Raw genomic sequence first — 27,215 nt, 5'->3', positions numbered from 1 at the left:
GGATAAGGAGGAGGAGGAGGAGGAGTAGGAGTTGCAGGTGGGGTGAGCTCATTTGAGGGGTATTTTTTTTAAATCGGGAATGAGGCGGAGTTGGAGGGGGAGTTGCAAATTAGGCGCGGCTGCTTTGGTTAATCATATACTTAGATACCAGTGAGACATAAAACTCTAAGAGAATTTAATGCCCTCAATCTGTTTCCTGTTTATCTTTGAGGATGAAAGGCCAAAAAGTCATACAAAAATCTGTCAAGGAAAAAATTTTATAGCAAACATTGTCGGTGGAAGAACGCAGAAGACTCAAAACGTCGTACAAAATAATCACTAGCGTAACCTTGCCTAAATTAGAAATATCAAGCAATAAAGAAAAAAACAGAAACAAATGATGGCCCAATAAAGCAGTAGAAAATGATTAAAAACGCAATCAGTTTTCTTTTTAGTGTTGTGGTTGGGTGCGAGGCTGATGGGAAGGAGTTTGTGGGATAGTAATTTTTCAGGCATGGGGATGTAATCAGTTTTTTTGTGAGGGGAAGGGGGTTAATTAGGGAAAGTGTGTACATTGCTTTGGGATTACCTAGATTGGTTGGGTTAGTTATTTGGGAAGAGATTGGCAGGTAGGTGGGGTTAGTATGAGTTGGAGGTCGGATGTAAGTAGATGGGTTAGTTGATGGGGGGTATGGGGCATGTTCAGCATAAACTGGGAGAAGGGGCTGCTTTGGGATAAAAATTTCTGAAAGGGACCTGTCGACCTCAAATATTACCAGCAGTTCTGAATTGCTGTGAAAGTCTCATGTGCGAGAAGAGAAGTCAAAGATCCAGAGCATTAGTCTAGAACAATATTCTAGGTCTCAGATTTCGGGAGGATAACTTTTTTTGGGGGCGAGGTAAGTGTTAGAGGAGCCATTTTCAGCTTAAACTGTGATAAAGAGGCTGCTTTGTGATAAAAAATCTCAAAAAGACCTGTCGACCGCAAATATTAACAGCAGTTCCGAAAATAACATATATTAGAAACTGAGTTTTTTGAAGGTATCATGTGCGAGAAGAGAAGTTAACGATCTAGAAAAGCAGTCAAGGTTCGGAAGCAAAACTGAAAAAGTTGTGAACAATTTTGCTTCAGCTGAAAAATCTGTTGGGTATCAATACTCCTCCGCGAGTCGTAAAAGCTTGTGTGATACCAATACTCCTTTTCGAGTCGTAAACCAACCGTTGCAGCACTAATATAATGGCTACAAATTTCGTTTGAGAGCAATGTTAAAAATTCGCTCAAACTATAGTCTTGAACTTAGTCAGTATTATTGGAAAGAAAGTTTAACTTGCCAGATTAGGATGGGGATGAGGATGAGGAGGAGGAGGAAGAAGAAGAAGAAGAAGAAGAAGAAGAAGAGGAGGAGGAGGAGGAGGAGGAGGAGGAGGAGGAGGAGGAGGAGGAGGAGGAGGAGTAGGAGGAGGAGGAGGAGGAGGAGGAGGAGGAGGAGGAGGAGGAGGAGGAGGAGGAGGAGGAGGAGGAGGAGGAGGAGGAGGAGGAGGAGGAGGAGGAGGAGGAGGAGGAGGAGGAGGAGGAGGAGGAGGAGGAGGAGGAGGAGGAGGAGGAGGACAAGGAGAAGGAAGAGAAGGTGGAGGAGGAGGAGCAGGAGAAGGAGGAGGAGGAAGAGGAGGAGGAGGAGGAGGAGGAGGAGGAGGAGGAGGAGGAGGAGGAGGAGGAGGAGGAGGAGGAGGAGGAGGAGGAGGAGGAGGAGGAGGAGGAGGAGGAGGAAGTGGTGGAGGAGGAGGAGGAGGAGGAGGAGGAGGAGGAGGAGGAGGAGGAGGAGGAGGAGGAGGAGGAGGAGGAGGAGGAGGAGGAGGAGGAGGAGGAGGAGGAGGAGGAGGAGGAGGAGGAGGAGGAGGAGGAGGAGGAGGAGGAGGAGGAGGAGGAGGAGGAGGAGGAGGAGGAGGAGGAGGAGGAGGAACAAGAGAAGGAGGAGGTTGAGCAGGAGGAGGAGGAGAGGAGGAGGAGGAGGAGGTGGAGGAGGAGGAGGAGGAGGAAGAGGAGGAGGGCAAGGTGAAGGAGGAGAAGTTGGAGGTGGAGGAGGAGTAGGAGGAGTAGGACTTGCAGGTGGGGTGAGCTCATTTGAGGGTTTTTTTTGAATCGGGAATGAGGCGGAGTTGGAGAAGGAGGTGCAACTTAGGCGCGGCTGCTTTGGTGAATCGTATACCTAGATAGCAGTGATCCATAAAACTCTAAGAGAATTTATTGCCCTCAAGGCGTTTCCTGTTTATCTTTGAGGGTGAAAGGCCAAAACGTCATACAAAAATCTGTCAAGGGATAAATTGAATAGAAAATATAGTCGGTGGAAGAACGCAAAAGACTCAAAAAGTCCTACAAAATAATCATTATCGTAACCATGCCTAAATCAGAAATATCAAGCATTAAAGAAAAAACAGAAACAACTGATGGTCCATTAAAGCAGTAGAAAATGATCAAAAACGCAATCAATTTTCTTTTTAGTGTTCTGGTTGGGTGCGAGGCTGATGGGAGGGAGTTTGTGGGATAGTAATTTTTCATGCATGGGGGTGTAATCAGTTTTTTGTGAGGGGAAGGGGTTTAGTGAGGGAAAGTGTGTACATTGCTTTGGGATTACCTAAATTGGTTGGGTTAGTTATTTGGGGAGAGATTGGCAGGTAGGGGGTTAGTTGGAGTTGGAGGTCGGCTGTAAGTAGGTGGGTTAGTTGATGGGGGGTATGGGGCATGTTCAGCTTAAACTGGGAGAAGGAGCTGCTTTGGGATAAAAACTTCTGAAAAAGACCTGTCGACCTCAAATATTACCAGCAATTCTGAATTGTTGTGAAAGTCTCATGTGCGAGAAGAGAAGTCAAAGATCCAGAGCATTATTCTAGAACAATATTCTAGGACTCAGATTTCGGGAGGATAACTTTTTTGGGGGGGAGGTAAGTGTAAGGGGGAGCATTTTCAGCTTAAACTGTGAGAGGGGTCTGCTTTGTGATAAAAAACATCTCAAAATGACCTGTCGACCGCAAATATTAACAGCAGTTCCGAATTAACATATATTAGGAACTGAGTTATTGTGAAGGTATCATGTGCGAGAACAGAAGTTAACTATCTAGAAAAGAAGTTAAAGTTCGGAAGCAAAACTGAAAAGGTTGTGAACAATTTTGCTTCAGCTGAAAAATCTGTTGGGTATCAATACTCATCCGCGAGTCGTAAAAGCTTGTGTGATACCAATACTCGTCTTCGAGTCGTAAAACAACCGTTGCAGCTGTAATATATTAGCTACAAATTTCGTTTGAGAGCAATGTTAAAAATCCGGTCAAACTATAGTCTTGAACTTAGTCAGTATTATTGGAAAAAAGTTTATCTTGCCAGATTATTAAGACAAGAACAAATAGATTTATATAACACTCACAAAATTTATATAAAAGAATTGTTAGTTAGTGGGGCGCAGAATCAAAATTCGGATCAAACTGGTGAATCTAGATAACGATCCCTTCTTTGAGAATATTTCATGTAAAATTTTCCCAGCACGTATTGAATGATTATGATACCATCGGAGATGTGAACGAATTATTAGAAAAAAGTATATGCATCCTATTTATGGTATCCTCTGTGACTGATTTCTAGGCAACCTGCAGAAGCCAACCATGTTGGGTAACCCTATAGAGAATTTTATACAGCATATTAGGATTATTCACTTTACCACCTTTGACACCATACGAGTCAATTGATTCTACAAGAGTTGCCCAGAGAATAAAACGTGCAATACCTATAAAAACATCCAAAATATCTCTATTCTCCAAATAATATACCCTAAGTTTTGTTCGAATCGAAAAAAACTTCGTTTTTTGTTACATGGTTGGATCATAGACCTTCTTTAGCAGGGTAGTTGAAAATTTTTATGATTGAAAATCTAAAGATTTTTTTTTGTTAGTCTGTGTTTTAAAGTTGGCAATCGGATGAGTGACTTAATGGATGCCCGCATGTTCGGCCTGTTAATGTCAGCATTAAGAAAATTTAAAGGAGAAATTTTTGCAATTTGATCCAGGATCTCTTTCACAAGAGCGTCCAAATATACATCAAAAACTGACAGCAAGTTGTAACGCTTGCATAGAAAGCATATATGGTCTCTTCTCTTCTTGAGAAAGATAGTCTTGAAAATGCGTTTTGTAGACAAAAATAGAACTGAGTTTTGTTTTTTTTTGCCGAACCGTAAGTTAAAATGCCATACGATGCCAATGATTTGGCATAACTATTATCCATATGTCATGGAAAAGTTTTCGATAAAAAGTTTCTTTCTCGGAACCGCATTCCATTGGTTATTGCTAATTTTATGCCAACATGTTTAATGTGTAGATCAAAATTGAGATGCTTATCTATCAACACAGTTTTGTTCAAATATATATCGGGATATTTGAACAAAACTACGTCTTCAAGCACTTCGCCTAATAGCATATTTTTTTTATTTTCATACATTTCGGCCAAAACTTATAATTTTACATTGGTTACTGTTAATGACAATTTTGTTTCTTAATTACCACTTTTTAATCTTTTTCAAGTCAATTTTGAGCTTTTCCTCAATTTCCAAATTTTTGCCTGATGTTAAATTTGTTGTGTCGTCTGAAAAAAGTGCTATTTTTGAACTGTCTTGAATTTTTTAGGCAGATAATTGAGAAACAAAACGGTTCCAAACTGACCTTTGGGAAACACCCACATTAATTTCTCTTTTTTACTCTTTTGATCTGTGTATTACAAATTGTTTTCTATCTGACAGGATCGAAGCAATTAGTGTTTTTTTCCTCCAAAGCCTAGATTTTGTAATTTTTTCATAAGAAGTTATTGATCAATTGTGTCAAATGCCATTTGATGTCAATGAAGCAAGCAAAACCCATTTTTTGTGATCCAATAACGTTTCGCATCAGTTCTGTAACTGATGCGATAGCGTGCGCGCATGAGCTTTTTGGCCGAAATCCGAACTGTTCAATTGAGAAAAGTTGATGTTTTTGAGGAATTCAACCATCTTTGTACTATAAACGTTTTCAAACACTTTGCGTTGGGAAGACAATAGACTAATTGGTCGATAGTTTGAAGGGTTTTCAAAATGTCCATCTTTGTGTAGAGGAATTACCTTAGCTGTTTTAAGCCAAATCGGAAAAGATACTACTTGAATCCTCCTATTAATCAGCTTAGCCACATGATAGCTGACTACTGAAGCTACAACTTTTAAAAGTTTGTTACTAATCCTACCATGACCCGATGAGCTTTTTTTTTCTAATGAACTTATTATGTTGAATATTTCCTTAGTGTTAAGTTTTGTCGTGAAAAGGTAAACTTCATGATAAGATTCATTACGCATGGAGGTTACCACTTTCAGTGCAGGATAACATACTGTCAACATTATTTCAGGGTCAACTGGGATTCTGGTTGATGGTGACAAAACATTTGCTCATATCTAACAGCCTGTTGAAGTAAGTTCATTTGTCCTCAAGCGGAATTGAATCTTTGTGACCTGTTTACACATTTCGCCGCAGAACGTACATTCTTTTGCTCAAGTAACATTACTCGAAAGTGCCACTATTTTCCACAATATGTTTGCTCCTTTTTAAACGACATCTGTTAGCGCCGTGCAGACTGGACAGACATGAAAGAGAGTCTAATATTTTAATAATTGCATAAGATGTCCTCCCATTACAAATGTTGGTTAAAAAAAATGCAAGTTAGCACGTATTAATAAAATTTCTCTCGAGAAATTTTAGTTCCAAATTGGATCTTGAAAATACCTAATACCTATAATAAATTTGATTTAGTACCTGCCATAGCTTACCATCAATTGCCATAGCTTACCATCAATTAACAATCAGAGCACGAATCTTGGCAAATTTTTTTACTGGGCAAATGAAAGAAAATAATTGCCAACTCTATCAAAAAATTGGCATGCTTAATTTACAATCGATGAATTTGGAACTCTATGCATAGCTGCGGATGTAATTAAGATCAAATGCTTGTTTCAATTTTAAATTAAAAGTTAGCTAAAAGCGTTAGCGTTCAACCACGCTGAGAAAATAGAACTTTCTTCAATAAAAATTGAACATTTTGAGTTCTGTTATTTCAAGCACCGGTCAAAGAGTTTTAATATCATAAATATATATATATATATATATATATATATATATATGTATGTATATACATACATACATACATACATACATACATATATATATATATATATATTATAATATATATATATAATATGTTATATATATATATATATATATATATATATATATATATATATATATATATACATATTTATTTTTGTATATATATATATATAATATATATATATATATATATATAACTGATCCTTTTTAGTAAATATGCACAACGAATGAAAACAAGATTAACAGTGTTTTCGTTACGAACAGGCCACAAAGTGTGAACGGAACTATTTTCAGATGAGATTTGAGAAGCTATTCTGAACTGAAAAGTGCTCTGCGTTACATGGTAAACCTTGCGTCAAGTCCTTTTTACACTCGAGTGTCCACTAATGTTTGCTAGCTCTTTAATGTAGTGTAGTAAAATTTGTACCCCTGTTTTTGCAGAGACTGGGCTATCATATGGTACCCGTTGAGTTGTTATATAACGTCAACTGAACTATACGTTTCAGGTTTTACACAATTGTCAACATTAATAGATCTCGATCATTTTTAATAGCCAAAAATGAAAAGTTTGGGCTATTACTGGCCTTCTCTTGATTTTTTTACGATTCAAATATTTTGAATTGTATTAGGGCGCCGTCTTTTTAAAGATCTGTTCAAATATTTTCATGATTTTTTTCAATCAAATTGAAACGAGGATTTTGGTCACGCCGAAAAAGGAAGTTGAGCGAAGAAGCAAGGGATGTTTTGTATTTTTCTACCCTTATTTTGATATAGAGTGACAAAACGGTGTCTGAACAACAATTCGATTTCCCGCTAGTGATTTTTTTGTTCAAAAGCAGCATTTTGACATTGATTTTTACTGTTTTTTTGTATTCTTTTTGGATCTCATTTTAAGTGATTTTCCTAGCTCATTCGTAGTTGATTCTAAATCTATTTATTTTGTACAGTCAATGAAATTTCTCTGAATTGTGCCAGGACTTGTCCTCCTATATATCTTTTGTTTCGACTTCTAATGCTCTTTTTTCGTTTTACATTTGTTCACAACGCAAAGCTCGAAGTCAAGCTTTCGGAATGACTTCTTCCTCTCACTAACGGCATATGCGTGCTCGACGTCATTTCTAACTAACTTTAGAAAAAGTTTTTAGGTCATATGCGTTATAAGATTTCGGTATTATGTGACTTACCTCACTGGTTAAAAAGACTTTGACACTTTAAAGCTTAAGTTTAATTTGAATTAATTTAAGGTACAAGGCACTCAAATGTGTAATAAATGTTCGTAATAAAAAGTGTTCTGCGCAGCGAATTCTAATCATCCTGATTAGTTAATCGCTGAATGTATTTTGCATAGTTTTTTTAAGCAGCATCGATAACTTTTTTCAACTTCTATCGGGTTCTGTTTTATCTCCATTATAAGGCTTGCAAGTCTAATTCGCACCTATTTCGGCAATCTAGTGGCTATGTTTGTTCACAAGCGGCATTTTGACATTGCATTTTACTGTTTTTTTTTTCATTTTTTAGGATTTGACTTTTTCTAAATAAATTTCCTAATCCATTCACAGCCAATTTCGGATCTAGTTTTTTTTAGTAATTGTGAACTCTCTGAATTGTGTCACGACTTTCGTTACGACCATATGATGTCTCAATCACTTAAAATTTGCTTTTTGTTCATTTGGTCATTGGATTTCAACTGAAATTCGTGCGTGACGTCAATTTTAACTCTTAGTGGAACGAGCTTTTGTGCATTCGAGTGATGGAGTTCTTGTTCACTTGTGATTTACCTGATTCTGAAAATGACTTCTTCACTCTGAAATTGACTTTTCTTAACTTTAATTCAAAAAAAGTTCACGTGATTGATTGTCACCCTAATTGAAGGTTATTTGAGAGCACCTAATGGAAGCAGCAAAAAAGCATTTAACAAGAATTTTTTTCATCTGTTCCTTTTACTATCTTTTTGAGACTGCAGATCTGCCTGACAATCTGACGGCTTTGTTTTTGTGATATTAAGTTCTACCTTTTTGAGTTACTCGGGTATGGTCTCGCAGAATGTCGGTTTTCTTTTTTCCTTTTTTGTTATTTAAAAGAACTGATGGTTTTTTTTAAATTAGATAAATCCTTTTTCTGAAAATTTAATTAACTCCATGTTTTTTCTGGACGCCTCCTATATTAAACTTTTAAAAAATTGAGAAAATTTACTCTCCTTTGTGAACAACAATATACCTTTATTAATTGTCTTTTGCGATTCATATCAATTCGCAACTTTTTGTATTGTGCCGCTTTCAATCAAAACAGACTTGATAACCAGATTGTTAAAAACCAAATTTTTGTTATACTTGAGAGAATTCTGAGGAAATTTTTGCAAGTAAAAAAAATCATTCAAAGCTCTTCGGGAATTCGTGAATAAAAACCGTACATTACTGGAGTGTAAATTTGAAGAAATTCAACCTAAATTATGGATGGATGGATACAAAACAGACATTAAGAAGGGATGAAAATGATTTGAAAATTGACAAAATGTAATTGATTGACCAACGTATTCAATGCTCTGACCCAAAGCCACTTGGTTCTAAAACTTGAACTTGCGTAAGCATGTAATTATGTATGTATGTATGTATGTATACATGCATGTTATATATATATATATATATATATATATATATATATATATATACCCGGACCTACGTTACATAGCATTGCAGTGCTGAAAACGTATTTCTCAATTACGGAATTCCATCATAAAAATTATCATGATCATGACACATTTTATTATGAGCATGAAAAGAGTACGTTCGGTTCCTCTATAACAGGGGTATGCATAAAAATTACGCTTTTCGGAACGCTAAACCAAATTTTCATTCAACCAAGAACTGGGGAAATCAGTAACATAAACCAAACATTGCAAGGAATAATTATTTGGTAAAATAATTAAAATGCGTTATCAACTAAATGCAATTTGAGGTCGATCGAGAAATAATACTGTTTTTTGTTGAGACGTTTCAAAGAATATCAGTTCAAAAATAGAAACATTTTTAAAGAAATTTTTTGAAGTTGCAGAATCGTCATCGAATGGCAGTTGATATCGTTCCAATTCAGTCAACTGCCAGTTTCGATGAAGACAAATAAAAACAACAAAATATAATATTTAAACAAAAAAAATTCGCACTCTGCGCTGGAGCAAATTTATGCCGACAGAAAGGCCTGTCCTCTGATGCCCTCTTTCTTATTATTGTTCAAACTTGAAAACACAAAAATAAACAAAAACCGACTAATGTCGGAAGAATTGCTCTCGAACGTCAGGCGGGTGAAAAAAAATTTGATTGTGCTATGCTGCAACCGACTTTACATTAGCAACAAGCTTTACTTCGGAGTGAGAACAATAGAGATCACTCAAAAATTAAGAACGAAAGCGTGAAACAGTGACTTGAGAAGTCAAAGAATGTTCTAGAAAAGAAGCGTAAAATGGTCAAGCAAATATTTTGCATAAAAAAACACCAACACGTTTACAATAATTGCTATGAACTTCGTTCAAGAGCAATTAAAAAGATACAAATTTACTGTCTAATTTTGCGCGCAGGTTAAGGTAGATTACAAAACTATAATAAATTCCGTTTCTATACTGAACGCTATTGAGCTCAAAACTGATACAATAAGCCAACGCTCGAATGAACTTTGATAACCTAATGCACTATGACTTACTGAACGCCCTTCATCCGTTTCTCCTGCTTTTTTTATTTTGATTCTATTGATGATATTCACTATATTGATGGTATTCACTATTTTGCGTTACTCTTTGACTGAACGGAGTTAAAATCCATTCAGTAGAAACAATGGGTAAGTCGGAACTAGAACGTGAAAGTCGCGACTTACGTAAAACGAAAAAAACGAGATCAAAAGTTAAAACAAATCAAAAAGGAGAGCGCCTAAGTAGCCTTTGAACGGATGACGGCAGTTAATAATAACATTTATTTCAAACTAATTGGTCTCAAACGACTGGCGAGCTGTATATGGGGGAATAATAAACGCGGGGAGGGCTCGCGTGTGCTGGTTTATAGATGTAATCGTCAGAACAAAAATCGGTAGTACGAGGAACTCCTGAAAAAAGACCAGCGGACTAATTTCAGCTAAGACCAGCTAGGACCTTTAACTAAGATCAGCAGACCATGAAGGACAGGCGAGGCAGTTCAATTCAGGGCTTCTAGTCTAGATCAAATTTTCTTTATGGGTGCCAAAAACCTTTCCCCCACCGGGATTCGATCCATTGACCTACCTCTTCATAGGCGTGTGCACTCGGCGCTTATTTTTGTTTTTCTGCAACCGATTTTGTATTAGCTTTACTTCGGATTGAGAGCGATAGAGATCACTCAAAAATGATGCCCAAAATAACAATATATCAATTCCCGTCTAAATCAAAATCTATTTTTTTTAAAAACATAGTCAGGAGATTGCTGGAAAATAGCCACGATAGAAGATTGTGGCCTTCCACGAATTGAAACAACTGAAGAAATCAGATAGACAGATTGACCACCAGTCCTTTAAAAGACCACTACACTTTTTTCTTAGCTTCGGGCTGTCATTTTCATGAGACACATACGCTCTATAAGTAAAAAGTCCTAATGGAGCTTTTTCAAAGCTAATATGCGCAATAAGAAACAATACCCAAGAATGAGGGCATATACGTTTAACTATTAAATGTTCATAAAATTAAAACTAGTAAATGTTCATAAAATTTAAATGTCATTAAGCGAGTTCAGAGGTCATTTTTTAATGAGGCCAGTCACGCAATTGAACTAAAAGCAGATCAAATGGCGTCACGCACAAAAATTTTAACTGCAAAGCAGTAGAAATCACTGAAAATGAAAAAGTCAATTCCATGAAGTCAGGCCGCAAGAATCATCAATGGAGACGACGAATTAGAAACCATAGCCGGCAGATTGCCAGAATAGCAACGTAAGAATAGACCTGCGTGCCGTATAGAGATAGAAACAGATCCATATTAAAAAACCGACGCCGCTCAAAAAGCTAGGTAGAAAACATTTAGCGATGAATTAAAAAAGCTTGTTCGAAATCATTCCGAACAAGCCTCTTATTAGGGACCTTTACTGCACATATGAGTTCCTTCGACCTTAAACAAATTCAATTTTAACTTAGTTCTAAAATGCAAGAGTCATTTTATTGAATGAGGTAGGTCACGTAGGATTAAAATCTAGTCACGCAAAAATGATGCCCAAAAGCGTGAAAAAGTCACGCGAGAAGTTAAAGAATGTTCTAGTAGAAAAGCGCAAAATTGTAAAGCAAAAAATTTGTATTGAAAAGACCAACACGTTTACGATAATTGCTATGTATTTCGTTCAGGAGCAATTAAAAAATATACGTTTTTTAAAACGCAAAATAATCTTGCAAGAAACAGGCAAAAAAGCAAAAAAAGGAAAAGTAAAACCAAATTTCGGAGTTAGCTGTATTATAATTTGTTCCGAGCGGGCTGGTGGGCACGCTTCGTCACGATAACCGACCCTTGGTTTCCGGATTCTATCTCACAGCGGATGAGAGGTTTGACGGGTCCTTCCCATTATAGCCCCCCATGAAATTATAGCCCCCCCCCCATTATGGTATAATTACTATGATAGGGGGGGTCTATAGGTTATCTGACCACTAAGCTGGGGGGCTATAATGGGAACGACCTGGTTTGACTATGGACAGTGGTATGCTGGGGCTCTAAATCTTTAGATCTCTTATAAATGACATTAGCTGGATTCCTTAGTGGAAAGGGTTCAAAATAATTTGTAAAAACTATGCAGCCTCGACTGTAATGGTTAAAAATGCATTAGTTTTGAATAATAATAATAATAATAATAATAATAATAATAATAATAATAATATTAATAATAATAATAATAATAATAATAATAATAATAATAATAATAATAATAATAATAATAATAATAATAATCACAACAACAATAATAATGATAATGATAAAAATAATATTAATTAACATAGCCGGCAGATTGCAGGAAAATAGCCGCGATAGACGCTTGAGTCCTTCCATGAATTGAAACAACTAAAGAAATAAGATAGACAGATCGACCAGCAGTCCTTTTATAGACCGCTTAGAGTTTTTTGGGTTCGATTCCGTCCTCAATTTTATGAAACATACGGTCTATAAGGAAAAATCTCTAAATTTTTTTTCAAAATTTAGTATTCGAAATCAAAAACTCAAGAACCTAATACTCAAGAATGGGGGCATATAAGTTTGCAACTACTTAGATGCACACCATTGATCATAAAATTTAAAGTTCCATAAGTGAGTTCAGAAGTCATTTTTTGAGTGAGGTAAGTCACGCAATTGACCTAAAAGCAGAAATGACGTCACGCACACAAATTTCAATTGCAAAGCAATAGAAGACACTGAAATCAATTCCAAGAAGTCAATTCCAAGAAGTCAGGTCGTAAGAATCATCGATGGATACGACGAATTAAAAAAAACCACGATGTCCCCAATAATAGCCGCTATCGCTTCGCGGCTATTAAAAAAACAGCAAAAATCAAAATAAAATTGCCGCATGTGACCAAAAAATCACTAGCGGGAAAGCGAAGTTTTGTTCAGACGCCGTTTTCTCAATCTACTGAAAAATTAGAACGAAAATATTTCACGCCGCAAAACCACTCGCTTTTTCGCTCTACTTCCTGTTTCGGCGTGACCAAAATCACTACTCCGAATTTGACTTGAAAATGATGACACACATCATGAAAATGTGTGAACAGATCTTTAAAAAAGACAGCGTCCCAATACAATTCAAATTCTTTGAATTGTAAAAAACCAAGATCAGGCCAATAATAGCCCCAGCTATCGCTGTGCGGCTATTAAAAAAGACCATGCCAATAAATTCGTCTTGTAAGGTTAAATTTTATACCTATCAGTGAGACATTTGAAACAACTGAGCAAAACGTAGTAGATAGAGTGGGAAAACGTAGATGAAATAAGGTTACATAAAGATCGAACAGCTTCAAATTACAACAAACCAGGGGAAGTTAATCAACAATAGCGATGCTATTACTTCTGGGATATTAAAATATATCACTAAAAATAATTTCAAAACAAATAGTCTATTATTCCATTGCCACATGAGAAGAGGACATGAGATAAAGTCAGCACTGCTTGGGTCTGCTTTTTATCAGATGCTGTCTCAGAGATTACAAACGAACTTCATGAGATCAAGACTATGAGGGCAGTATAAACTTTTCAAATTTCTAAATTTGAAAGTTCTAAATTTCTATCGAATTATAGAAATTCGTTAAGCCTTTTGACATAATTGACACAAGATGTGGTTTTAACATACCATTTGGCTTCAAAATATTGGGCAACTCTGTGGCCCTGTCTTTCGATCAGAATCATACAACTTCATAAGGCTTCCAGAGCAATATATAATCTGATTATATAAGGTTGCGCTCTGAGGTGAAATCAAACAATTCATCGCGACACTCTTCGCTATGTATCTTAATTACTGATTTCAGCACAACGTTCTAAATTGGCGCTACATAACATCTGAGATACTAAAGCCTCTTCTTCTTAAAAATGTCTTTCTCGCGATTTGAAAATATGCTGCTTCAGGTCATTAATTCTCGTCGAGCAGAGAATCAGAGCGGCATAAAAGAAGCCCAGATTAGCCAGTAGCAAACATTGGCGGCATATTGTCGGAAAATAGCCGCGATAGACGCTTGTGGCCTTCCATGAATTGAAACAACTAAAGAAATAAGATAGACAGATTGACCACCAGTCCATTAAAAGACCACTAAACTTTTGGGGTTAGATTCGGACTGTCAATTTTATGACACATACGGTCTATAAGGAAAAAACCCTAAAAGAGCTTTTTTAAATTGATATTCGAAATCAAAAACTCAAGATTAATACTCGAGGATTTGGGCATTTTTCTGGCACTACTTAGATGCACACTATCGATCTTTAACTATTAAATGTTCATAAAATTTAAAGTTCCATAAGTGAATTTAGAATTCAATTTTTTGAGTGAGGTAAGTCATGCAATTGATCTAAAAGCAGAAATGAGGTCACGCACACAAATTTTAACTGGAAAACAGTAGAAAACACTGAAGTCATTGAAAAAGTCAATTCCAATAAGTCAGGTCGTAAGAATCATCGATGGATACGACAAACTAAAAAAAACCACGATGTCCCCAATAATAGCCGCTATCGCTTCGCGGCTATTAATAATAACAATAATAATAATAATAATAATAATATTAATAATAAAAATAATAATAATAATAATAATAATAAAAATAATAATAATAATAATAATAATAATAATAATAATAATAACAATAATAATGATAATAATAAAAATAATAATAATAATAAAAATAATAAGAGTACATCAGACGGGATTTCTAATGACACACAACTTCATACGATGAATATATCGATCAGCCGTTACTGACTGAGAACCAAAAAAAAAGCTTATAGTTCCAAACCCACTTAAGTTGGGTTTGAACCTTGAAAAAACCAAAAGGAACCTGCAGTCTGCATTGTCTTAAAACTTGTTTTTTGATTCCGTCTAAATACATAATGACGTCCAACAGTTGAGAGAGAATATCCTTATGTAGCATGCAATAGTATAAGCATAACGTAGATTGACAAGAAGTTTTAATTGTTCAACGCATACTTGGTCAGATATTTGAAAAATTGATGAACAAGAGAATGTACCATACGAGAAACCGATGATCGATAACTCATGACGGGTTGGTGTAATAGTTGGTATGTTACCAACTTTTGATTTAGTTTTTGTATTCAGACATAAAGGAAATATTTTCAAACTTGCTTGTAATCTTTACTGACCGGTTCTCCAATTTTAAAATTAATTCTGGGAATTTTTCCTTTTGTGCCCCCCCCACCCAGCTCAATTGGCGTTTTTTATTTCCACATCCAAGACGCTGGTTCAATATTTAAATTATGATTTAAACTGTAATGACACGGGCTCTATAACATGGGGTGCGTAAGTTATTGGGGGGGGGGGGGCTAAAGTATCGGGGGGAAAGATCCGAATACTGATTGATTAATGATGTTACACAGGCCGCGGGACTTTTAAGACCACTGGGTATTTTTGCACCATTTGATTCGACAAATTCATTTGTCTATGCTTGTTACCAACGTCTTTTCAACTAACGTGGGATGAAGAAAATGAAAAAATTCCCAGTCGATTATTATCAGACAACTGGCTAACTAGAGACGCAATAATGACATTTTGTCAAGGTTATTAAATTGACGAAACACTCACATTTCCTAAGGGCGGTCCAGCATTCACAGAGACCGCCGGTGAGGCTTCATGAAGAGCTACAGTTCCAGACGCCGGGAAATGGTTCCCGTTTTCCACGACACTTCCCACGGAAGATCCATTGGGATTCATAATCACAGGCTCATCCCACATTTCGTTGTTCTCCATGGGGACATTGTTTTCATCTTGAGTGATCGGGGTCAGAATAGCGCGAACTTGTCGGGACATTATCAGCCAATTTCAATATGGGTTCTTTAATGAGGAACTCAAAATTTGATCTGAAAGTCAAATCGAAGCCATAATTATTAATTGATAGACAAAACAACTATCACGTTGTTATCAGGGTTTGCAACACTCAAGGCACTTGCTGCATTAACAGGTAATGAGAGGCTGGATTAAGCCCCCCCCCCACCCCTTCACACACACACACAACACACACACACACACCAACACCCAGCACAGATCACAGGAAACTAATTCCCAAGCAGAGCCGGTTTGGACAAGGTCACATCTTTGGCGGCGTTTCTGGTCTTTGGCAGCTGTCATCTTCTGATTCCAGCATTATGGCGACGTGTTCAACTCTTTCTTCGGGTATCACCGTCACAAGACATAGTTGATGTAGGACGGGCTAACTCGTTTGTAGCAGTTCTAAGGCACGGGCTAACTCCTTTGTAGCAGTTCTAACGCACGGGCTAACTCGTTTGTGAGAGAGAGAGAGAGAAAGAAGTGAATTACGTCTATATAGACAGTATAACAGAACAAAGCGTAAGATACAAAAGCAATGAATAAAATCACACAAAGTGTAAAGCATAAGAAAAACAAGATGCAATGTACATAGTCGTACGCGGCGTATAAAATCAGAAGCAAATCATTACAAAGCACGTGTGTAGATACATTTTATGATTAAGAACACACACTTTAACTAAAACAGGCCAAGTTATCAGAGTTTTCATGGTAAATGCGTAACACCCTTGAGACTAATGGAATGTTGGGGAGAGCAGGACATGACAGGAGGTGAAATTTCTCGACAAATGGCTCCTCGCAGAGCCTGCAGGCACATTCCAGAGGGTCGGGTGGGCCATAGCAATCATATCTAATACACAAAAGATGATGCAAACCGTTGATGTAGAAAAGAGCAATAGGACGTCTATTAGGCTCATTAGCTGACTGTAAATGGAGAAAATCATCATCATAGAGGTGATGTATAAGGTCCGTATTTGCCCAGAACTTGGATATCCGTGCCCATCGTTTCCAATACAAGCCGATCACTCTCCGGCAGTGGTCTTGGGTCAGAATGGCGTCATCCGGCCCATCAAACACAGTTACTCCATAGGTGGCGACTGGCTTTATGACCGCATCCAACAGTCTGTAGGCAGTTTGAAACCCCGTTTTCTGCAAATTTACCTTGTTTCGCAGTGAGTTGACGGCTTTCATCGATTTTTTCTTTAAATGAGATAGATGACCCGTAATTGTAAAGGTCGTGGAGAGAACAATACCAAGATAAGTGAAGTTGCTGACGTATTCAAGTGGGGTATTATTATAAGTTAGACGTTCGCAGGAGCCCAAACTACCGCCATTTCTGAACTTCATGTATTTGGTCTTATCGACGTTAACTTCCAGATCGTTTTCAGTACAATAGACAGAGAGTACATCCAGGGCATTCTGGACCCTGTCGATAACTGTCGATCCAATAACAGTATCATCAGCATAGAAGACAACGTCACAGCCTGTTTTAGTCAGAACAGGGGCTAAATCCGCTATATAAAGGCTAAAGAGGAGGGGGGAGAGCTTGTCCCCTTGAGGGACCCCAGAATCGGTTAATATCTCGTCCGAAAGGAAATTGCTTTGGCAAATTTGGACACGTGTGTCTGATAGGATGCTGGTAATGGCATCTAGGATTCTAGTTGGGACGAATAAATCGTACAACTTCTTAGTGAGCTTTCTACGATCAATACTATCGAACGCCTTCCAAAAATCGACATATACGCAATAATAACGAGACACGGTGGACATACCTGACTGAATATGAGACTTTAACTCACGCGTTGCATCCAGAGTGCTCCGGTTCCTTCTGAAGCCATATTGGCAGTCGGGTAGAATTTTCTTCTGCTCCTCCCAATCGGTTAAGCGGTCATAAATCAGAGCGGTATAAATCTTTTGCAAAACGGGAATTAATGCAATACCTCGATAGCTATCTGGTGACATCAGCGGACCTTTCCCCTTGTATAGGGGCATCAATAGACTTACTCGCCATTCATCTGGCATATCAGCAGTAACAAAGATGTTGTTGAATAAGGTTAAAAGACGTGATTGAAGGGTACCATCCGCCAATTTGATGGCGTCATAAGTAATGCCGTCTTTACCAGGAGCACGTTTGCCTGGCAACTTACTGATGACCGATTGTAACTCCAATATGGAAAATGGATCGTCATAATCGTCTAAGGGTTCTTCATCGAAGGGGATAACCGCATCCCTACCTTTGTATAGTACACCTTGAAAGTGTTGTTGCCACTCAGATATAGAGATACCATTAATTTTTGGCGATGCGGGTCGAGACTTTATAATTTTCCAAAAGCTTCCTTTATCTGATTCTGCGGTTTTGATGATTTGTTCCTCTCTATAACGGCGATATTCAGATAATTTATACCGACATATCCGTTTGTAATTTTGTTTTGCGAGATGGGTATCAGGGTGATTGGAGCGACGTAAACTAATGAAATTTCTATGTATCACATATAGTTCCGAGTCGAACCAAGGTTTTGACTTACGTTTACGGGGAAGTATTGCCGATTGTTTAATGGCATCGACCAACCGTGAATTTTGACTTTGAGGGTCACCGTTGTCGGGAAAGGCCTCTAAATGAGATTGTAGTAAATCGGGATCAAATCTAGTGATCTTTTCTCCCCGTGTACCACAAGATAGGGTTGTTATTGGGACATCAAGCTGAAGTTGACAATGTTGCGTAAGTGGGTGCTCTACAATAATCATATGCGTGTTATGCAGGAGACTATGCTGTACGAATACCAGGTCGATTGTGCTTCTACCATTATGACAGAAGTATGTATGTCGATCTGGTTGATTCAGTAGGGCCAAGTCGTAAGGCTGTAACAAATCGACTAAATCGTATCCTCTAGAGTGGGAGCCGTCTAGGCGACAATTAAAATCACCGGATAAGATAACTTTTGCACTGTTAGGAATAACATCAAGGCATGATCCAATTTTCTCGTTTATCACCTCAATATCAGTCTGGGGGCGAAAATACGCTACAATTACGGCTAGGTGCAGACTTGGGAAACTGACACACAGGGTTTCGGCGGTCGAAATGATAATTTTCGAAGAGCACTTAAGACGAGTATTAGAAAATAAGGCAATACCACCGGAAGGGTGACCAGTGACTGAAAACTTTCGGGCAGGTGAAAAATGACCAAGAAACCCGTCAACTGAAAATGGTGTAAGTTTTTTAGTTTCAACTAAAAGTAATAAATCAAAATCGCTCTGTAAGTTCGAGTCATGCTCAGAAAGTGTCTTCATTGCTCCATTTACATTCCAAAACAGAATTTGCAAATTTGTTGTTTTCCGAGCCGGTAGTCAAATGGCTGTTGCAGTAGAAGTAGCCGAACTATTGGCGACCCTTACAACTTTGCCCTTGTTTATTTTGTACTTGTTTGACGGGTCGGACGCTCTGCATTCGCGCAATTGTTGTCGGAGCTGAAAATCTTGTTTCCGTTGTTCAGGCGTCAAGTCTGGATTAATAAAAGTTTCTTTGTAGGCGGGTAATGAACGGAGTTTATGGGCATTTTTTAGAACCGACCACTTTGTTTTGCAATCGTGGAACTTGACGATCAGTATTTTTCTCTTTTCTATCGAGTCTCGTCTTTGAACCTCTTTTTCTTGCACCTCTGCCGGAGTCACCTGACAGCCTATGTCGGATAGAAGTTTACTGACGGACTCTGTATTGTATTTTCCACTTTCGACCTGAGGAGGATTTGTGATAATCACATTGGTTTCACGCAGTGATTGGTTTCTCTCTTCATTCTGGATAGTTTTGAGAAGCGTTGCCGGGGATGATGAGTTCACTACGTTCGCATAGCTGGGTTTTTTATTAGCGTTTGCATTTTGGACGGCATCCAGTTGTTTCTTCAATTCCGTAATTTCTTTGAAAGCACAAAATCCGCAGACAAAAATTTCGTTTTCGTTTTGCAACTTTTCCAAGTTAGCTTGGGAGTATACCCGGACGTCAGTATAAACTCCACAGCGGTTCTTGCATTCTATACTGCGTTGCTCATCGAAATTTTTCTTTCTTGACATAATAAAAACGAGACTTTTTGGCATAGTTGTAGCAGTTCGATCTTCCATGTCAGCCCCGTGATGACCATCTGTGCCATTTTGATATTCCCCGCATATATATTGGAAAGGACCGGCCCACCCTGCATTAAAGAGAATTTATTTGGGAATAACTTAACTTGATTGCTGAAATCAGACTTGGACAAAGCTTATTAATAATAATTTAACGTACCCATGTAACGTTAAAATTTATTCCATTCGAAAATTTCATTCTATTTTTTTACTCTGTTTCTACGCTGAGCATGAAAATCCACGTCTAAACCGACCGTACACTGTATTTCTTCACTGTAAAGACGCGAACAAGTCTGTGTTCAGGTGGCCACAGGGGTTGCCCACTTCATTCATCCTGGTGTCAGAAGGGGGTAAGACTGGGTTAGTATCGGGACATACAGAGGACAGTTTTATTGTATTTTCCATCAAAGTTCTAAGTGACATAAACCTCTAAAAGACGTTTTCAGAGCTGTAATTTTGTGGTTCAAACGAAACTTTCTGTGGCAGTTCTGATATATCATGGGGTGATAGTCCGGGTATATATATATATATAAATATAAAGGAATAAATGAATACACACACACACACATATATATATATATATATATATATATCAACTGCAAATTCTTATGTACATATTAAAAACACTTATCAAGTCTTGGAAATGATGTTGTGGAAAACTGCAGCTTTGACGTGTCAATGATTCTGTGAATTGGTTTTTAGGTCCTTGCAGTTGATTTTGCAGTTGATATATATATATATATATATATATATATATATATATATATATATATATATATATATATCAACTGCAAGATCTTATGTACTTATTAAAAACACTTATCAAGTCTTGGAAATGATGTTGTGGAAAACCACAGCATTGACGTGTCAATGATTCTGTAATGAATTCGTTTTTAGGTCCTTGAAGGAAACTTTCCTGAAAACAGCGGCAGATCTGGACATGAACGAAGGCCTACATGGCTCTGCTTGTCTGATCTGTGAACAACCGCCTTCTGACGTCATTGTAATTATGGACGCATCTGTTAACATCACACAAAAGTGAGCATAAACACTACAAGGCGGCTCGGCAATGTGCGATGGAACATAAGGTTCCGACCCCGCCCATCCACGATTTTGGCATAATTGTCTACCAAATGAGGAACAGATAGAAAAACCCAAAAATTATTTTTTGCGAATCCCAAAAAAGCCCAAGTCTTTTTCAAAAAATTCTGTATGAACGATAAGATAACCTCCAAAACAAATAACTCAGTGGAGTAAAAATTGATGCATTAGATTGCTGTAATATGTCAATATTAAGAAAGCGAGTCAAAACGAACAGCAAAATCAAACAACAACAACAACAAACATTAATTACATCAAAAAATTTATGTCCCTCTTAAAAACTAAATTTAATAACAAAGTCAACATACCGTCAGATAAACCTAAAACTAAACAAAAATAACTTATAAATCACCAGAAAACATACGCGACCAGTCCATAAAAAGTTTTGGTAACAATTATACAAAAAAGAACAAAAACAGTAATGTAAAAAAATTAACCTATTTTTTTTAAACAGTTAACTTCAAAGGAATAAATACCATTAGGAATCAATTAATATTACCACAAATTTACGATTGCCACTGCTTCTATAAAAGGGCATTAGGACCTGTCCTTATTCATTTTTTAAAGCGGCTAAAAAGAACAACCAAGAACAAACAAAATTTCAATTGAAACTTGCCAGAAAACGCTGTCAAAACCGTCAAGCCAAATTTTGGCACTCAAAATATATTTGATTGCGCCTTCTTCAAACAGCTATAATGTAGTATGTGGCCATTCATTAGTAAGACTAGGTAACAAGTAGACAAAAAAGGGAAGTGCTAAAGTTTGTAATACTTTTAATTCTTTTTTCGAAACAAAATTACATTCAATGTCATGAAAGGCATTAATTACAAAAAGAGCTATTTAAATAGGGTCATTTATTCATGAAAAAGAAGCTCTCAAGACCTGTAATTATCCAGAATATTTCTTGCATCTACAAAAAGAACGTCAAATATGACAAAAATCAAATTAATTTACTTTTTTTTTGTGAAAAACCGGTGTCGAAGCCAGTAAGGTCATAACAAATTCTTTAAAAAAAGATTTTGGGACACCAATCCCTTTTATTCCCTTGACACCTATAATGTCATATTTGACCTGTAATTAACTAACGAGATTAGGTAACAAAAAGAAACATAAAAAGAACAAAATTGCGAAGTTAAAAAATTTTTAAATTTTGGAAAACGATTGTTTTCAAAGTCATGAAAGCCATCAGCTATCTACTAATATCAGAATATCGGTTCTTCTATTTTTCTCAAAAAACTAATGAAATCTATCACTATACATTTCATACGACCGAAACGACAAAGTATAAATGACAGTTAGAGAAAAAATTAAAAAAATTCAATTGATTTCTTCAAGAAAGAGGCGTCGAGGCCGTTAAAACGATGATGTATATTTTTCAGGATTTTAATATGTTCAATTGTGCCTTATTTTGAATGCTAATAAATTGACATGAGAACTGTCAATAATGTGATAATGTGACAAAATTAGAAAACGTGAAAAACTGGCAAATATCAAAACAAACAAAAATCTGAAATCTTGTTGTATCAAAGCCAGAAAACAATAATTTCAGGTTTAAAACTGCAACGGAAAATAAATGTTAAATCAGTAGAAAGAAGAAGCAGTCTTTCTTTGCTGACACTAAGCTGGAAGTTGAACAAATTAAGAAAAAAATAGAGGAAAAGTTAATTAAGCCATTATTTATTGAAAAGTCAATTATTTTTAAAAAAAGAAAAGACCATAAACTTTCAATTAAAAAACTAAATGCACTAAAAAACTAAATGCACTAAAAAACTAAAATTAAACGAATTGGTTGGACCTATCACTCTTGAGCTTTGATTTGATATGTTCTGTTCTTTATTATTAAAAAAGAGTCTTTTTTTAAAAATAAAAGACCGACTGATTACAACCCGATTTTTTTCGGATTGTAACAGTCCAAGAATGCCCCAAAACTAGCCCTGCTAATACTTATTGTCAGTTGGGAACAATTGATTTTTCGAATGTTGTAGATATAGATAATTTGTTAGTTGAAAACTCAAAATAAATTCTGCATTTTTGATAATCAACGAGTAAAGTTAGCAAAAAACGGCAAAGTTTTAACTACAGTGCACTCTCAGCGGACTCTGAATTATAAATAGCCCCCCTTCGGAGTCTACAAAGATTTATGAGTGTTGTTTGGGGGTGTACTGTCGGCAAATTGGACTAATCAAAGTGGACTAAAGCAGCTTATTTCGTGCTGTTTTTGATGAAAAAGGCTAAATTTTGAAATGTTTATCCAGATTGTTTGACCAAAAAAATTAAATCAAAACAATCAACAATGCTTGTTCGTCTCCAAAAATAACATCAACGACACTAATCTTAAAAATTATAACAAATTTTAGCAAAATTAACGAAAATTTAGGCAAAAATTCCCGAAAATGTGAATAAAAACAACGTGAATTCACTCTTCTTTTCTCAGAAGTTTAAACCTCGACAACTCCCTGTAGAAAACGAAAATTCAAAAAAAAATCTTTTTAATTCCATATTCTAGGCTGGACGAGCTTTCTAATGATACCAGTCTCAACTCTCTACGATGAATATATCGAGCGGCGAAAATTCACGCAACAAAAAAAAACCCATTTGAGTTTATAGTTCCTCTCCCCTCAAGAGGGTCGGAACAATTATGCAACAATCGCCGCAAAGACTTAATTTTCGGATGCAATTGCGATCTAACCAGGGCCGAGAAACTTCAATAAAATTTTATATTACAAGAGATAACTAGCGTTAAAAAGTTTGGCTATTCTCCGAAATTATCTTGGTAACGTTTTTTAAGGATACTTTTGACGTAAAAAATGCTCAATGTAGCGTTATACACTTTGTTTAAAAAAGATACTGAATTACATATCAATTATGTTAGAAACAAAAAGTTATGTAAAATCCTAACTTTGGTAGGAAACGCTAAGTTTATGCAAGATCAGAACTTGGAAACGCTTAATTTATGTTAGATCTACGCAGAAACGATAATTTTGTCTATGGTCTACGCTTTGCAAAATCTATGCAAGATCTACGAGAAGAACGCTAAATTTATTTACGATCTACGCTTGGAAGCGCTAAAGTATAGGAGATCAACGCTCTAAAACCTTTAAGTTTTCTTTCCAACACGCTTAGCACTGATCTTATATAAATCGAACGCATTAGCCGCCAATCTTGCATATTTTTGTTTTTCTTAGCGCTGACACCCACGGCCGGAAACGCGTTTTTTTCTTAATATTATTTTCGTCTCTATAGCCCAACAAAAAGCGAATAATCAGTGACACAAAACGTAAAAACTCTGGTAAAATTGGTGACAAGAAAACTTCCAAAATTTTACAAATTTCCAAAAGAGTTGCACGTGTGTCTGGAGGTTAGATAACCTGCCAAAATGTTCTCAACACTTGTCAAAATCTATTATAAAAGTTTGCTCATCAAAGTCTTCTTACTATTGCATTTCATGTTTTTGCAAGAAGGTCAATTATAGATACTCATATTGTGCACGTACCATGTCATTTTTGACATGTATACTTCAATATTCTATAACTAGCTTTGTTAATGCAAAAATTTTTCCTAAACGAAAAAGTGGCGTATCTCAACCTGTTGATTGTTAAATTGACTAAAATTGGCTGTTTACTACAATAGCTGCTATTGTGTCAAGTAAAAAAAGTGAAAGATTGCAAATAAAGAAGACAAGTTGAAAATTACCTCTCAGTGATTAAATGACCCTCGAGAAGCTGTAGTTTGTAAATAGGACTTAAGTGAATAAACAAAAAACTCGATAAAGTAATTTTTGAGCTAACGGAAGCTGTTCACACAAAAGCCTAAAAAATGCACGTTTTGAGCAAACGCATACGTTTTGCGGCATAATTAGCATAAGAGCTAGCCTAGAAAAACTGATAAATTATGTTTTAGTTGGTGGAATTATGCAATTTCTTCCCGTAAAAAAAAGGATCCCCTTCGCTTATTTAGAGGTCAAAGTCAACAATGAAAATGAACAACGAGTCTTTTGTGGGATCAGAGAGCAATCTAACGAAAGCTGACCTTGTAATTGAAAACAATGATTTTTGGGAAAAAAAAACTTGCTGAAATTTAGCAAGATCTTATATATCTGAAATAGCATAATAATTTTTGAAATGTTTTGATAAGATCTTGCCTAACTTATAACCAATTTTCTAATAAAATACGTGCAAAATATGTTTCGAATTCAGACATACCTTGACGTTTTCCTACCAAATTTCTAATTAAGATGTTGTAATGAAATTTCAAGTATCGTCTCTCTGACTTTTTCGACGATTGTTTTATTGTCGATCATAGTCAAAATCACAAAAATTCTTGTTGCAATGTTTAGTGAGTGGAAGCAAGAGCAAGACTACACTGCTGCTTTCATTGAAAGTTTTTACGGAGGAATGGACCAAAACCAAACCCAAATCTCCATCGTGACCTTTTCTGGGAGGCAGAGTGTTTTCATCTCAATATTGAATAAATTTGGAAATTAAGCAACCGAGAACAATTCGATATTCTCAAAGTGGATTTGCATCTCTTATTTTCTGTTACCCTGGTTGCCACCTCCTAATACACATAAAATTATCCTATAAGATGTCATTTATATCATAGACTATTTCTTTGCAGATCTTTGTAAGATGGCTAGAGAGTGTTCAATGAATCGGGACATTATAAACGATTCTTATGCGATAATCAGGATATGGTTATAATTACTGGAATCTATGACCAATCATTGGCTACTGGGGAATCGTGTATGAACTAAGTTTAATTACTTGGTAAGCATATAAGCTGTTTTATGATAACCAAAGGGAGTCAAACATGGTGCTTGCATAATAACGGGCATTACGTGCCCAATGCCCAAAAATTGCCCACCTAATGGGGATTTAATTAATTCCACGAAGAGCCAATCATCAAACGAGGAACATTCTGTAAAAAATAAAGTAATCATACATTAAAATATATGGCCGCCTTGTATGATTGATCTGGTAAAAAATGAAAATTCTCAATTATGTAGCCAACCCACTCTTTAATGTTTAAACGTCATTTCATTGATGTTCACAAAATTTTATGTTCTGAATGCATGGTCCTTACACTTTGTTAAGGAATCATTTATTCAGATATTACTTTGTACGGATACACCTTGTTATATGAAATAACAATTACCGAAATATTCTTGTCACACGCACGCAAACACACTCACACATACAAGCACGCACACACAGACACACAAGCGCACATATAAGCACAAAAACACGGTTTAATTAAAAAACTTACAATCTAAAGGTTGTAAGTATCCCTAGTGATCAAAGAACTCAAAATTTTGCAAGAATATTGCAAGAAATCTTGCAAGATTATTCATAGTTCCATAATTCCATTTATCTTGCGAGATACATGCAAGACTTTGTATTCTTTTTGCAAAAATCTTGCAAGATTTTGAATTTGTTAAAATTACCCACTGGATGACGATGGCAGACGAGCTAAAATGTCAATGTCAAGCATGAAATGTTTAATACTCCGTCGGAAAATTTACTGAAGTAAAGTTATAAACTGATATTTTCTAGCTTTCTCCAGTAAGACTTGGGTTGTTTTCCCTGCTCCTTTTTAATTCCGGGCTTGGGACCGGCAGTGACTGAGTTACAAATAAATTTCTAGGAATACTGATAGGGTACGATACAAACTAAACCACGCAGCTCTCCAGTTTTACAAATCTAACATAAGGCAAGATAAATATCTGTCTGAAAATTATGTCAATTTTTATTGCAGTCATGATTCTGGCAAGGTTTTGAATTCCACAAGAACATCCATGAATTGCCAAAACCTGTCTTAACGTCACATTTGGGGATATAAATTACTACCCAGAGCTATAAAAAACCTTTTGATGTTTTATAGCTTTTGCCCAAAAATTGCCCACCTAATGGTGATTTAATTAATTCCACGAAGAGCCATTCATCAAACGAGGAACATTCTGTAAAAAATAAAGTAATCATACATTAAAATATATGGCCGCCTTGTATGACTGATCTGGTAAAAAATGGAAATTTTCAATTATGTAGCCAACCCATTCTTTAATGTTTAAACGTAATTTCAATGATGTTCACAAAGTTTTGTGTTCTGAATGCATGGTCCTTGCAGTATTGTTAAGGAATCTTTTATTCAGATAGTACTTTGTACGGATACACCTTGTTATATTACAATTACAATTACCGAAATTTTCTTATCACACGCACGCAAACGCACTCACACATACAAACACGCACACACAGACACACAAGCGCACATATAAGCACAAAAACAGGGTTTAATTAAAAAACTTACAATCTAAAGGTTGTAAGTATCCCT

At 36.3% G+C, this 27,215-nt stretch overlaps 1 protein-coding gene across 1 annotated transcript in view; it reads left to right on the top strand.

The window, feature by feature from the left end:
- LOC142336851 (uncharacterized) overlaps positions 1-27,215 on the top strand; it is a 117,880-nt gene that overhangs the window by 56,793 nt on the left and 33,872 nt on the right. Inside the window, exons 5-7 of the mRNA XM_075385806.1 lie at positions 5,390-5,451; positions 20,682-20,822; positions 25,222-25,322. Of these exons, the coding sequence (XP_075241921.1) occupies positions 5,390-5,451; positions 20,682-20,822; positions 25,222-25,322 (304 nt within the window). The remainder of the gene's footprint in view (positions 1-5,389; positions 5,452-20,681; positions 20,823-25,221; positions 25,323-27,215) is intronic.

The sequence above is a fragment of the Convolutriloba macropyga genome, chromosome 3 (assembly GCF_964194025.1).
Source record: "Convolutriloba macropyga chromosome 3, txConMacr16.3, whole genome shotgun sequence".
NCBI lineage: Eukaryota > Metazoa > Xenacoelomorpha > Acoela > Convolutidae > Convolutriloba > Convolutriloba macropyga.
The sequence above is the reverse complement of the archived record's forward strand: the minus strand, read 5'-3'. Positions and strand labels throughout refer to the sequence as shown.